This window comes from Alligator sinensis, unplaced genomic scaffold (assembly GCF_000455745.1).
Source record: "Alligator sinensis unplaced genomic scaffold, ASM45574v1 scaffold409_1, whole genome shotgun sequence".
NCBI classification, from domain to species: domain Eukaryota; kingdom Metazoa; phylum Chordata; order Crocodylia; family Alligatoridae; genus Alligator; species Alligator sinensis.
Genome location: NW_005842284.1, coordinates 491,523 through 505,082, shown reverse-complemented (window position 1 = coordinate 505,082; position 13,560 = coordinate 491,523). Strand labels below are relative to the sequence as shown.

General features: G+C 44.3%; 1 protein-coding gene across 1 annotated transcript in view; it reads left to right on the top strand.

The window, feature by feature from the left end:
• Positions 1-13,560, top strand: part of SYN3 (synapsin III) — a 364,275-nt gene that overhangs the window by 78,630 nt on the left and 272,085 nt on the right. Inside the window, exon 2 of the mRNA XM_014521984.2 lies at positions 12,093-12,574. Within this exon, the coding sequence (XP_014377470.1) occupies positions 12,258-12,574 (317 nt within the window). The 5' untranslated portion in view covers positions 12,093-12,257. The remainder of the gene's footprint in view (positions 1-12,092; positions 12,575-13,560) is intronic.

Below are 13,560 nucleotides of genomic sequence, written 5' to 3'. Positions count from 1 at the left end.
TCTTAAAGACCCCCAAGGTCAGGGAGAGCACCACCTCCCTTGGAAGCCCATTCCAGATTCTGGCCACCCTTACGGTGAAGAAGTTTTTCTTGATATCTAGCCTAAATCTGCTCTCTATTTGTGATCATTGTTCCTTGTTACCCCAAGAGGCACCCTGGTGAACTGATCTCCGATCACTTGCTGCGTCCCCTGATTGTCTGTGAGAATAGAATATGTAGGACAGAGGATCCCAGCAAAGCATGAAAGGACTGTATGGACTGGAGTTGGGATTTGTAGAAGATTGTTTAACCTTTGAGATGGCATGGTCTTCAGAGAAGCTGCACTCTTCTTTTTCTTTTCCGTTTCCTTTATACATGCATGACTGTTTCCTACAGGATTTAGGAGTGCACAGGCTTGATTTAGGGTAAAATGCCATGGGCCCTGTCATTCAGGAGATCACATTAGATAATCATTGTGGTACCTTCCAGTCTTAAAAGTCTGTGAAAAATGGCGGGATTTTTGCTCCAGAATCCCTTGGATGCTTTCAAAAATCCCATTCATTGACATCCATTAACAATTAGAAATGAATTTTGAATAGTTCACCAATTCTTCAAGTGAATTGTTTCTCCACTGTTTATCTGTTTGTCTCTTTCTGTAACCCTTTGAAAAAAAATCTGAATGGAATACAGCTTTGTTTTTTGCTGTGGTTTTAGCTCAATAATAAGAAAATAGTCCAGACTATACCGCTCTTAAAAAACTAATACATTGAGATGTATCTAAAATACATTTGACATAGGGATGGAGAAGAGTATATGACATATCCACCAGGGTGGAACAGCATAGAGGCTGTGAAGGAGTCTGCTATTTCTTGTAGGAATCAGTGAGTTGTTAGTCCCATAGGCATCCTTTGTCTGGATGAGCCATAATGTATTGTCAGGCCTTACATATTAAATACATCCTACTACTTGTTTTCCTTCAAATCCATACACTTCAAGCAATGTGCTAGTCAGTGAAGGGAGTCCTTACTCTGTTAATGCCAAACCTGGTATCACTTTCACTCCTGTCATCATGCAATAAGGGCTTTCCACAGTTTCTGCAGGGGACTAAGATCTGTATTTTCCAAATAAATTAGATGAGCTCCAAACAAATTTTAAGACCAGATTGAGGGGGTAGGGAGGGAATGAAAACAGCTAAAGGCTTTTGAACACTTCTAGGTCGTCTTTTTACAGCTTCATCTATTTATTTGCATAAACTTCACAGTTAGCATTGCAGCCTCCTCTTTTCCTTTGATCTGATAGAGTGGAATGCCTTCATCATGTATACAAGAATTAGTCTTAATGGAAGCATTAGTGTCACCATTGCAAAGCAAGCCTTAGGTCTGGAAAAGACTTTTTGACTCTAGAGAAATAAGGAATGGAGACAGTGTGCCAATTCCACAGGTTTATTATGGAGATGTTTCTGTAATTTCCAAGGATTAACAGTGGATTTCTTTGTCCTATGTTGCTTGCTCTAGTTGAGCTGTTTCTGGCTTTGCTGGTAAGTAGACAGTGATGTAGAGTACAGCCAAGCCACAAAAAGCGTTCATAAATCATGTACTATAAAGTATCATTAACACACTCTGGAGACATGCTGTGTGATTGCACATCTTTAGAGCATGTCATCATGGCAAAAACAAAATGTGCAGAACAATAATGCTGTCAGTCCAAAAATGAAAAATCCCAACTTTGGCTTCCTTTAAAAAATTATGTCCCATTTTAATGTTTAAGTTTGTTTTACATTTGAAAAAATGTGAATAACTGAAAATGTAAAGGATCTGGGCAATTTTATCTAACCAACTGAAAATGGCATTGGGATAAGCTATTTATCTTTTTTTTTTTTTGTAGTTTGCAACTACATTTTTGGCTGTTTTTTTGGGCATCTTTCTTTGTCACTGTGTAAGTATTCTTTTCAAAGTGGTGTTTCTTTCAAAAGCATATACAGCAACGTAAAAATATTTAGTGTTAAATTTTATAAATTGCTCATCTGATAAAGCATGTGTGACATTCTAAAATATGATTCTAATACTGTGATCCCTTGCCATCTCTAAATGTATCTATACAAGGAAGCTAGATGGCAAAACCATAGCTGCTTATGAAAACCTTTACAAATCACATCTTTACTGAGGAATCATGGCTGCTGTTGAGTGAGAATAATGGAAAAACACAGAAGCAAGCGACTCCAGCAAATAACAAGGAACTCCAATTAGATTAAGGTTAACAGAATTATCCCTAAAACTATGCCTGGTCTGGTCTGCTTCATAGCTCAGTCTCTTCCAAAAGACTTGTTGTCTGTTTTCCTGCTATGGTTTTGAAGATGCAGCAAAACTACAAAAACTGTGACAAATAAATGGGGGGATGTTTTTAAAAGTGCCTGAGAGATGGAGGAACACAAGTCTTTTTGACCTTTAGTGACTTGTTATTTTAAGTTTCTTGGTCGCTATTGACAATCTTCCTACTCTGTGTGTCATTCCTTGAAAAATATTCTGTGTGGACTGGACTTGAGCAAAGCATTCTGTATTCTCCATTCTGTATTTGATAGGTCAATTGAAGCTTGTTATCCCTTCAAATTTGTCATGCAGCTCATTTGTTTTTTCTTTAACCCCTACAGCTGTTTAAACAAATGATTAATTTTATATGGACTGAAGTAGCCTGCATAGTTGTGGAGAAAAGCTTAGAAATGTGGCTCAAATGAACCCTGAAGCCAGTAAAAGAACCTGAAAATATATATTTTAAATCTCATTTTCAGAAAGTTGCATATTTTTGTTATATCTTGAGATCTGACAGATGAAGTCTTGGGGTCAGCAATCCAGAGCTCCTGATAATAACAGAGAGAGATATAAAACTGTCTTACTTTATTCCTTGTAAAAGCATCAGTGGCAATTCATTAGGCCAGATATGCTTCTCTCTCATACCAGCATAATCCCATGGAAGCACCCTCCTAAATTGTACTTGTACACCAGATAGTAGAACTGGGCCTTTTTGAATGTTTAAAATTTGACTGTTGGATAATAAAATAAAAATGGCAAGTGAAGTATTAGTGGTTGCGCTGTTGTGATGAATGCAGAGAAAGAGCATCCCCTTCTGCGTTTGTTGGGTGATTGAGATATGCCTAAGGCAGGGTGGAGGTATGCATAAGGCAGGTATGCACCTCAGAGATGCATAAGCTTTCATGAGTGTTTCATCAGATGCTATGAAAGGACATGCACAGAGCAGGCTATCAAATAGAAAGAGTGATTTGCATATAAAAGACAGGGAAATGGGGAGGTGGGCAGAGGATGGAGAGGGCCAGCAAGCAGAGAGAGAGGCAAACAAATAATAAATCCATAACATAAAGGTAAAAAAAAATTAATCCAGGTAATGGGATAAAGATCTGTAGTCCCTGTTTACACCATACTTAACAATCCAGTCTGTGGATGATTTCTTGTTCTGCAATTTCACATTAAAGACAGCTTTTACAAGTTTCACTAAGGGCCTTGTTGCACAATTTTGGGTGGCTCCTGGAGCTCTTAACACCTGGATTGTCTGCACATTAAGACCTGAAATTTAGTTTTAACTGCCCATTATGTGGCTCAGAGTTATACCACTCCACGGCAAGATTGTTTCCTATCCATGTTATTCAGCTCATGTTACACTAAGGCAGAGGTGGGTAAATACGGCTTGCAAGCCAGATCCGGCCCATCAACTGACTGGATCTGGACCGTGGCTGCCTCTGCGGCGCTCTAGGCTACCTACCCCTTAATGTAAGCACCCACCCCTCTCCCCATTGGCCCAGATCCCCCACTCGCTTCCCCATGCCCCTTCACTCACTTAACTGTTCACATTAACCCTTCCCTGCCCGCTTCCCTGGGTCAGACAGCATGGGCAGCCACAAGTAAGTGGAGTGGAGGGGAGGATAGAGGGTGGGGAGGCAGGGAACCCTGTGGGACAGAGAAGAGAAAATGGTGGAGCCCTGGGGAGCAGGTGAAAGCCCAGAATGGGAAGGGAGGGCTATTCTTATCTCTGTCCTCCAGGCCCCTGTCTGCTCCAAACTTGAGCTAGCACTAACACTGATCAACAGTGTAATGTGTAACAAGGCCCTAAGAGCTACCCTAATGTCAGTAGTGGAATGCCCAGGAAGGTTAAAATGTTCTGCCACAGGCTTTTGTATGTTTTGCAGCTTCATGTCAGATGAGCATCCCTCATTCTTGCATGTAGGGATTGCCCAGTCTGTTCAATGTATTCGGCAGAGGGGCCCTGTAAGCAGACAATAGCAGATACAACCTCAGTAGAGGAGCAAGTGAATGAACCTCAGATGTTATAATCCATATTATTAGGTCCAGTGATGATGTAATCTGTATTGATGAGGAGGGACAGCTGGCATCTGGGTCTAGTGCAAGGCCTGATGCCTCGGTGAGAATAGGAGTTTGGTAATGTGTTGCTTGAGACATGCTGTTTGAAACTGGGGGGCTTCCTTTAAGCCAAGACAAGTGTGTCCTGCGTGGCAACCTTGAAATGATGGTCATTTTGTAGGAGTGGTTGAAGGTCATTAATGATGTATTCCAGGTGTTCAAGTCCATGTAAGAGACACCTGGAGGGATCCTGTTGTCCTTGTCTCGGATAAATACTGCAGCAGGTTGCAGCAGGGTCTGAGTCTGGCTCTATTGATCTGAGTGGCTGTAACCACATTGGGTTACACAGGCTGCTCTTAGGGAGTAGGCACACAAACAAGTTATGCCGAGATAAGTAAAAGCAGCAATTTGTTGCGCATCAGCTGCTCCACAGTGGGTGCATCTACATGAGATTTTTACTGCAGAGCTGCCTAATTAGCTCCACAGTAAATGTCTCAGTATCTACACATACAGTGCTATTAGGCCTCAGTAAACTAATAAACTCTGCAGTAGGGTAGTACTTGTAAATACAAGTACTACCCTGCTGCAGAATATGTGCATTGCTGCATGCTAAATAATAGACAATGACCCAGCTGGCAGGGGCACAAGGGTGCTTCAGTGAGGGGGCTGCCTGCCAGCTAGCCCTGCACTGAAGCACCATTGTTCCCCAGTCAGCCCCTCCTCAGCACACTGAGCCAGAGGGAACAGACACAGGCTGGTAGGCTGACCACTGCTGCTCCAACCTGGCTCAGTGTGCTGCGGTCTTGGGCACATGTTGAAATGGCACTCTTGGGGGCAATAATCTCCAGCATAATAAGCACCGGAGTATATTGCTTTGCATTAACTGCACATGTAGACGCACCCAGTGACTACCTGTGTGCTTGTTCTTACCCAAGGTAAATGAAACCTAACTCATTGTAACTTACCCCTCTTAAATGAAACCTAACTCATGGTAACTTACCCCTCATTGATTTCTGCTGTGCATCTTTCAACAAGGGGCAAGATGCTGTGAATTAGCTTTTATTTACATGGGAGGGAGGGAAGCAAGGGAAGGAGGAGGATCTGGTGTGCAGGCAGCCGTGAATAAATCCTACCCCCTTCTACCTCATGGTAGCTTGTTTGTGTGCTTGTTTACCCCCCTTAGCATCGCTAAGAGGAGGTTGTCAAGAGCTGGGAGGTAGATGTAGTCTGTTGTGGCTCTGTCAGTTCACTGCCTGATGGCATACATAAAAGGCTCAGGGGAAATCCAAACATGCTCAACAGAAATCAGCCAATCAACTTCTATTTCCTCTGGGCTCTAGCTCACATTAGAAAGGGAGGCACAGGGATGGTGAGAGATTTCAGTGAGAATTTGTGTCTTGTTTTATCATACATGAAAAAACTTCAAGACAGCTTGGATTTTTGCAGACTAAGGGCCCAAAGCATGTATGTGCACAACTGTCACTGAAATACTAAGGGATTTGGTTAGTTTGTTCATACAAACTAAATTTTTAACTAAATATTAAAGGAAACATGCTCCTTTCTATCATGGTCCATTAGTATTGACCCCTTTCTGCTATGGATCCTGCACACTGTCACTAATTGATCTTGTTTCATTAGTGCCTATTATTGTCTGTGTTTTGCTGCCTCTGCATATATCAGGATTTTCATGGCTTTTCCTGCTGTCTCTTGTTGACTTTGGTGTTTTTCCCCCCTCCTTTCTTTCCAAGTGTTTGTCGTCCTCCTCCCACCCCCTTTTCCCCCAGTAGATAGGATTGTTCCCATGGGCTATTTCTTTTCTTTGTCTCATGACTTTCATTCACTGTTAGAACATTTCTGTTTCCTCTTCTAAAGTTTGACCTTAGTGACCCTACACTGTAGCAGCTGTATCACCAGGGATCCTGGTTTTTCCTGATTTGAAGGAGGAAAAAAAAAAAAAAAAAGGCAAATTCTCTGATTTTAAAAAATCACAATTTCTCTGATAACACCCCCCAATAGCTGTGATTAAATTAAAGGCCCCTCACTCATCTTCCCTTCCCAACTCCACTGTACCTTGCAGCACTGGGTCGCAGCTGCTGGGCTGCGGAGGCCCCAGGGAAGGGTGGGAGCCCAAGCCCACAGTGGGCTGCCTGCACCGTGTGCACAGATCTAGGGGGCATGGTTCCCCCCGCCCCCTTGGGAGTGCACACAGTGGTCAGTAGCTGCCCCCCCACCCCTGCAGCTCCTGGACGAGCCACCATGGCCCTGGCCCACTCCCTGCTGGGGCCCTGCAGCTACTTATTGTAGCCCCGGGCCCCAGGCACTGCCCAGCTGGGCAGCAGTCCCAGCCCTGCCCAACTCTCTCCCTATGAGAGCCTCAATTTCCCCCCTCCCCAACTTACCTATGAGAACTGCTCTCCAGGCTGCCGGGCAGCCATGTGCATATACATGCATGGCACCCCCTGCCTGACCGCCCTCCTCCCACTCCCTCCCAGCCCCCTGCAGCCAGGAATCCTGCCAGCCTGAGAGAGCTCTTTGTAAAATTGTAAAATCCGCAGGTTTCTCCGTGTGAGAAATCAGCATTTTCCTCCGGTAAAGGGTAAAGTCTGCAGCTTTCTCCATTTTCCTGTGGGAAACAGAAAACCCGGATCCCTGCTTCTCACCAGCTGAGGCAGGTTTAACAGAGCTGTTCTGAACATATGCAACAGGAAATTGGACAAGCATGACCTGAAGAGCTCCCCTATTACCATACTCCCAAACCAGCACCACTACCCGCCAGATCAGCATGCCCTCACATGGCTCTCACTCTTGTATTTCCAACAGGTTGCAGAGTAGCTTTAGTTTTGTGAACTGTTCAGAAGTCTAGGACACTGTCTTTAGGCTTTTAGCCTCAGTCTAGTGTTTAAAGCATGACAATGAATTAGGAGGTCTAGTTTATCTTGTTTATCTTTGTTCCACTTTCCTCATATTTCAAATGGAGTGATATTTCACAAGGATGCTGTGAAGCTAAGCTCCTTAGTGCCTGCAAAGCATTTTGGGACCACATGACTTAGCAATAAAGCTAGAATCTTTGCTACTCTGAATTCTACATTTCCATAGTGCACGCCCATGCAGCCAGCTGACTGGTGAGAAGGAAGCAACCACTGCCTTCAGTCTTCTCCTCCAGCTGCGTGGGGCTGCTTTGTCATCACCTGAGCAGGCAGCCAGACTCAAGTTGCCATTACTAGAGGACAGCCTAGGGAGGTGGCAGCTGTAACAGTACAAGTACAAGGTGAAGGTTGCAATACAGGTTGCAATACAGTACAAGGTGAAGGTAGCTCCAGCCTTGATCCACTTACCTATGGGAGCCAATTACAATGGAATCGCCTTGAATTCATCTCCTACTTGTAAATTCAAGCTGACTCTCCCATCCCCTCTTTTGCCATCTACTCCAATGCCATCCAAGACTCAGCCATCTACCCTAGCTGCACGTGCTCAGTTTTAGTGAAGCTCCATGTCCTGATCATGGTTTTGTTTGGGAGAGATCTATTGACCACAGTCACAAGGTAATGGTTGTATGCAAGTATTCAGATTTGATTCATTTGCAGTAAATGCCAGTGAGATAAATATGGTGTTACACAAAGCTTCTCAGTTGTGGAGTTGACTCTAGGTTTTGTTCCCTTTCCACTGACTGAAATCAGTAAGGTTTTACCTGGTCCAGATTTGCCTTGTGCAAAATCAGGTTCCAAAGAGTTTACAAGTGCTAAGGACCCACAGTTTCACCTGAACTCCATGGGGCAGACAAACTATGGAAGCCAAGCATCTGTGAATCTGAAGCCCTTAATGAGCATAGAGCCTGCTTTTATGTAAATGTATTTGGGAATAAAGAACAAAAGGAAACTACAGCATGCATAATTGAGAAGCAGATTATTTGTTGTTGATCTTTTCCGGTAAACACAGGAGCTTGTCGGCAGTTTACATTGATTTCCCGCCTCCGCTCCCCCTGCCCCCCTCAATCTCTCTCTCTCATCTTGCTTGGATAAGACTTTTTCTCTCTGGCTGGGCTGCTGAGTGATAACAAATATATCGATATGGCAAAGACGCACGCACACTCACTCACTCACTCTCTCTCTCTCAATTATACTACCCCAGGTCCTGGTGGAAATATAATCTCAAGATTGCACTCCTGTCCTAATTTTTTTTAATGAAGAAATTAGGATTCTTCTATCTTTCTTACAGTCTTGTAGATGAATTTCATGAAACGTGTGCCATCCCAAAGTCACTCAGTCTTGGTCTCATCATGTCCTGCCTCATTGGGATTGTCATTTTTTGGAATTTATCAATGATACATTTATTTGAAGGCATTCACTAAGTGGCACAATTTATTCCTTCCTCCTTCTATATCCAGAACTAGAGATGCAGAACACCATTTCCCCAGCACTCGGTGACAATGTTAGCCCACAGAGCCAAGAGAGACCAGTACATCAATCCAAGCAGTATCTTGCAATTGCCAGAATAGAATAACTAGGTACTGTTTGTTTCCTTACCCTATAATGCTGCCATACACCATTGTACCTCCACTGGTGGAGCATACAACCATTCTGTTGTGTAGAACAATAGGCAAAATATTCTAAAGCTTTTTGTTGTTGTTGCTTTGGTATTTTCCATCAATGCTGCATATAGATTAGTTAATACAGCATCATGACCTGCTTAGAAGATAAAAGGCTTATAGGAGCACTAAGAATTAATCCTGTGAGCCAGAAGCATAATGGTGCAGGTACAGCACCAGAGGTTCACTGATGCTGGGGAAGATGTTACCTCTTTTTGCCATGGACAAGCATGTCAAACAGCCATTTCAAACTTCTTTTTGGCAGCCAAACATTGAGGTGGCATCTTCCCTAGCAGTAGCGAACTACCAGCTATTGTTCCTGCACTGTGCACCAGCACTGCTGCTCTGCTTTGCTTGCTGGTGGAACTGGAACCAGACCTGGAGCTGCAGTCACTGGCAGGAAGGGCAAGGTGCAGGGGAAGCAGGGATGGGATGGTGGGATGGGAAGTGCATCCCCTAGCTCCAATCCAGTATACCCTCTTTAGGCAGGGCCTGAGTCTTGTCCAACTTGCCCACCCATTGTTACACTACTGATATGAGAACTAAGTACTAGCCAATATTTTCAAAAGCATGCAGGTCTCTATGGACTACAGTATTTATGCTTTAGAAAACTTTTTCCATTGATTATTATAAATGGCCAGAAGCTCCCTCTAGTGACAGATAGCAGGAAATAACTATTATCTTATTATTTATTAATGTAAATAACTATTAACTGAGCCAGGGACAATTTTTTCAAAGTAGCTGTAAGAGATACTATATGCTCTCTTGATAGAAATGTTAGATTTTTCTTGATTACTCATGGCCTGCCATCCATATGCCCAGGGCCGGATCAGGCAAACTAGGCACATGCCTAGGGCCCTGAGTGAAGAAGGGGCCTAGCTGTACTTATTTTACGTATTATAATTATTGAGGGGAAAAAGTAGGGGCCCACAAATTTGTTTGCCTATGGCCCACTAAAGTGTTAATTTGACCCTGCATAAGCCAAGCAGCATACCTAATTATGGTGCTTCCCACAAGCTCTAACTCTACTTCATCTGTATGTGTGAGCTACATGTCACTACAGGAACATTGAACTTGGATCCTGGTTTCCAGACCAGAGTTCTACTCTAAGCATTTCTCACCAGAATCGGGCATATCCTTGAGTGGAATCTGTTGCATAGAGCAAATTTATTTTTTCTGATTCCACTTACTTTCTGTGATAATCAGGAAATTTCTATATTTCCCCTCAAGCAAAAGACTGCGGAATGTATATCCTTAAGGGTATCCTCAAGAAATCTTCCTCTTGTTCTTCTGCCACTCTGACCCCCAGAAAGGGCAATATCTCTGATGTTACAGAGGCTTATTACTATTGAGGTAGGATTCTTGCTGGTAGACTCTTCCTAGAAAGTTAAGGCTGACTATTGTTGGGGAGCTGTTTACTAGACCTGAAGGGTGAGGACCTGACCGGTACTAGTTTGCACTATATGACTCCTATAGTTACTGTGTTGCTATACTGAATTACTAAAATCCTTTTTATATGAATGTGTTGATTTAATTATAACTTGTAACTTGCAATCAAACATATATAATTAAATGTATAATTAAATTATAACTTATAGAAAGGCAGCACAATGTCTCTAAATAATTAACCTATTGGTAAACCCAGCAGAGGTTATTAAGGAACAGTACTTGAGCTCTTACTTAGAGATGCTACTTCCAGGCTCCAGCAAAGTTGTAACTATTGCCAAGGCTGGGAAGCAAAAGGTAAAGTGCTCACTAAATGCTTACTGTGTCATTCTTTAGACACAGGTAGGAGGTAGCTGTCAGGAGATGTAGGAGGAAAAGTCCGCTACAGATTGAGGTCCTGCAGAGAGAAGTCTGAAGTCTTTCTAAAATTCCATGGTTGTGGGAAGGGGTAAGATCGATATGTATATAGGCAGTTTTATGCTTTATGTTCCTGCTGTAAGGTGAGTTGGTTTATAGAGAGCTGTTTGCTCATTTAACTAACTAGTGGTCACAGCTGTGGAAGGGGAGACTTGCAAGTGTTCAACACAGACCTGCTAGGACCAGGCTGGCCTTATGGGTGGGTAGTGTGGGTGGCTGCCCAGGATGCCATGGTCAGGGACACACGCACATGCCCATGCATACACATGTGCATAGTCTGCACTCACAGCAGCACTCTCCTGCCCCAGCCAACCTCATATCAGGCAAGAGGAGCGGTGCCCAACACAGCCCACTCCCTGCCCCCAGCTGCTGCTCAGGAGGAGCTGAGCTGGGCATGTGCAGGCGGAGTAGCACCTGCTCCAGTCCTCCCACCTTGCTCCCGCACAGCAGGAGCGGTGCCTGCCTGTCCACCTGCCTGGCACACAATGCTTCTCCACCTCCCCACCAAACTGTGACCTGTGCCCTTACTCAACTGCCTCTGCCTGCAGCAGCACCACTGATTTTTTTTGGGGGGGGATGCCAAAATATAAGTTTGCCGGTCCTGGCTAGGACATAACAGCTTATCCATAGGGGCCTGTAATTCAAGATCTGTCCTATAACTGGAAGAACAAAAGGATTCTATGCCAGCGAGACAAAGTCTTGAGATATAAGACCTTTGGAAGTCTACTCAAAACAGACTTGCAGGAAATCAGAGGCGCCATAGGAGAAGATTAGGAGAGTAATGGACCTTATTCCTAAAAGAAACATTTACATCTAGAGGGCAAGTTTGTAAAGGAACCTCAAGCAGCCTTTAAAATTTTCCTATTTTGTGAATGTGCAGAAATCTCGCAAGTGAATCAGCACATCAGATAGCATGGTGGTATACCTAGCAACTACCTGCTTAACACATCATGCCAGCAATCCAGATAAGGGAGCACAAAAAACTGCATGTGCAAAACAGGGTGCTTATTCAAAAACTGGTCCCAAAGTGTTTTAGGACACTTAATTACTTTCTTTCTTGTGGTCCTTTTTAGTTCAGATGCTTGCTTCTCAAAATTTAGCGTCCCAGAGATCTATCTCGTTCTCTCTACTTGTCCAGCACTAGCTTGTAAAAAATATATGGAACATTGACCTTTTCCCTTTAGTCTAAGTGTTGGTTCTTGATTGGTCATGAAAGCATATTTTAGAGGGTCAGTAAGTTGTTCGAACTGGAGAGAGTTGCTCTTTACCTCATGCATGTCTTTTATTACCTTCCTACAGGAAAATCAGAAAAGGAAACCTACCTGTTTCTCAGAATTTCAAACGTGAAAGTGTGTCTCTCTGAAGTAAGCAGCAGTGATCCCCCAAGCGCCTCTGAAGTGTGAAATACAGAGTTACTTAGTCTTGCTCTTATTGTGAGAAGTTCTCCAACCATAAGCTTCAAAAATGAATTTTCTCCGAAGGCGCCTCTCAGACAGCAGTTTCGTGGCCAACTTGCCCAATGGCTACATGATGGACCTGCAGCGTCCGGATAACTCCACCAGCTCTCCAGTTTCTCCAGCAACTGAAAGGAAGCAGCAACAGCCACTGTCTCAGAAGCCTCCTTCTCCCTCTCCTGGAACTAGCATCTTCAGTTCCATCTCCAGTGCCATGAAGCACACGACCCAAGCAGCAGCAGGACTGATTGAGCACTCGGCAAGTCCTGCCCCTGTGGCCCAGAAACCCAAGATCCTTTTGGTGATTGATGATGTGCACACAGATTGGTAAGCACACACACTCCTTCTGCCTGCTTGACAGGCATTGATGGTTACTGGGATGAAGTGGGCTTGGATGTCTCAGGGAGCTGTCAATAAGTTACAGAAATTTGCACATCTGAGCCACAGCTTGAGTCCAACCCATGTCAGAAGTGGTTGGGAGGGTTCAGGATCCTGGATAAAATGAATGGGGTGGTCCCCTTTCTGAATTGGTTGGCAGACTTGTCAAAAAGGCAGCACAGTGCTCTGCTCCTCGGACTGAATTCTTTTTTCACACCTGGAAATAGCCCTTTCAGATGAAGGTCAGAGGCACGGTACTGGTGTAACGTGGAGAACCCATGCAACTCCACCGCTTTGTGCTTGACCTCTGTCCCTAAGGCTGTCAATCCAGAGCCTTTCATAGATTCATAGATGTTAGGGTTGGAAGGGACCTCAATAGATCATCGAGTCCGACCCCCTGCATAGGCAGGAAAGTGTGCTGGGTCTAGATGACCCCAGCTAGATGCCTATCTAACCTCCTCTTGAAGACGCCCAGGGCAGGGGAGAGCACCACCTCCCTTGGGAGCCCGTTCCAGACCTTGGCCACTCGAACCGTGAAGAAGTTCTTCCTAATGTCCAATCTAAATCTGCTCTCTGCTAGCTTGTGGCCATTATTTCTTGTAACCCCCGGGGGTGCCTTGGTGAATAAAACCTCACCAATTCCCTTCTGTGCCCCTGTGATGAACTTATAGGCAGCCACAAGGTCGCCTCTCAACCTTCTCTTGTGGAGGCTGAAGAGGTCCAGGTTCTCTAGTCTCTCCTCGTAGGGCTTGGTCTGCAGGCCCTTAACCACATGAGTGGCCCTTCTCTGGACCCTCTCCAGGTTATCCGCATCCCTCTTGAAGTGTGGCGCCCAGAATTGCACGCAGTACTCCAACTGCGGTCTGACCAGCGCCCGATAGAGGGGAAGTATCACCTCCTTGGACCTATTCGTCATGCATCTGCTGATGCACGAT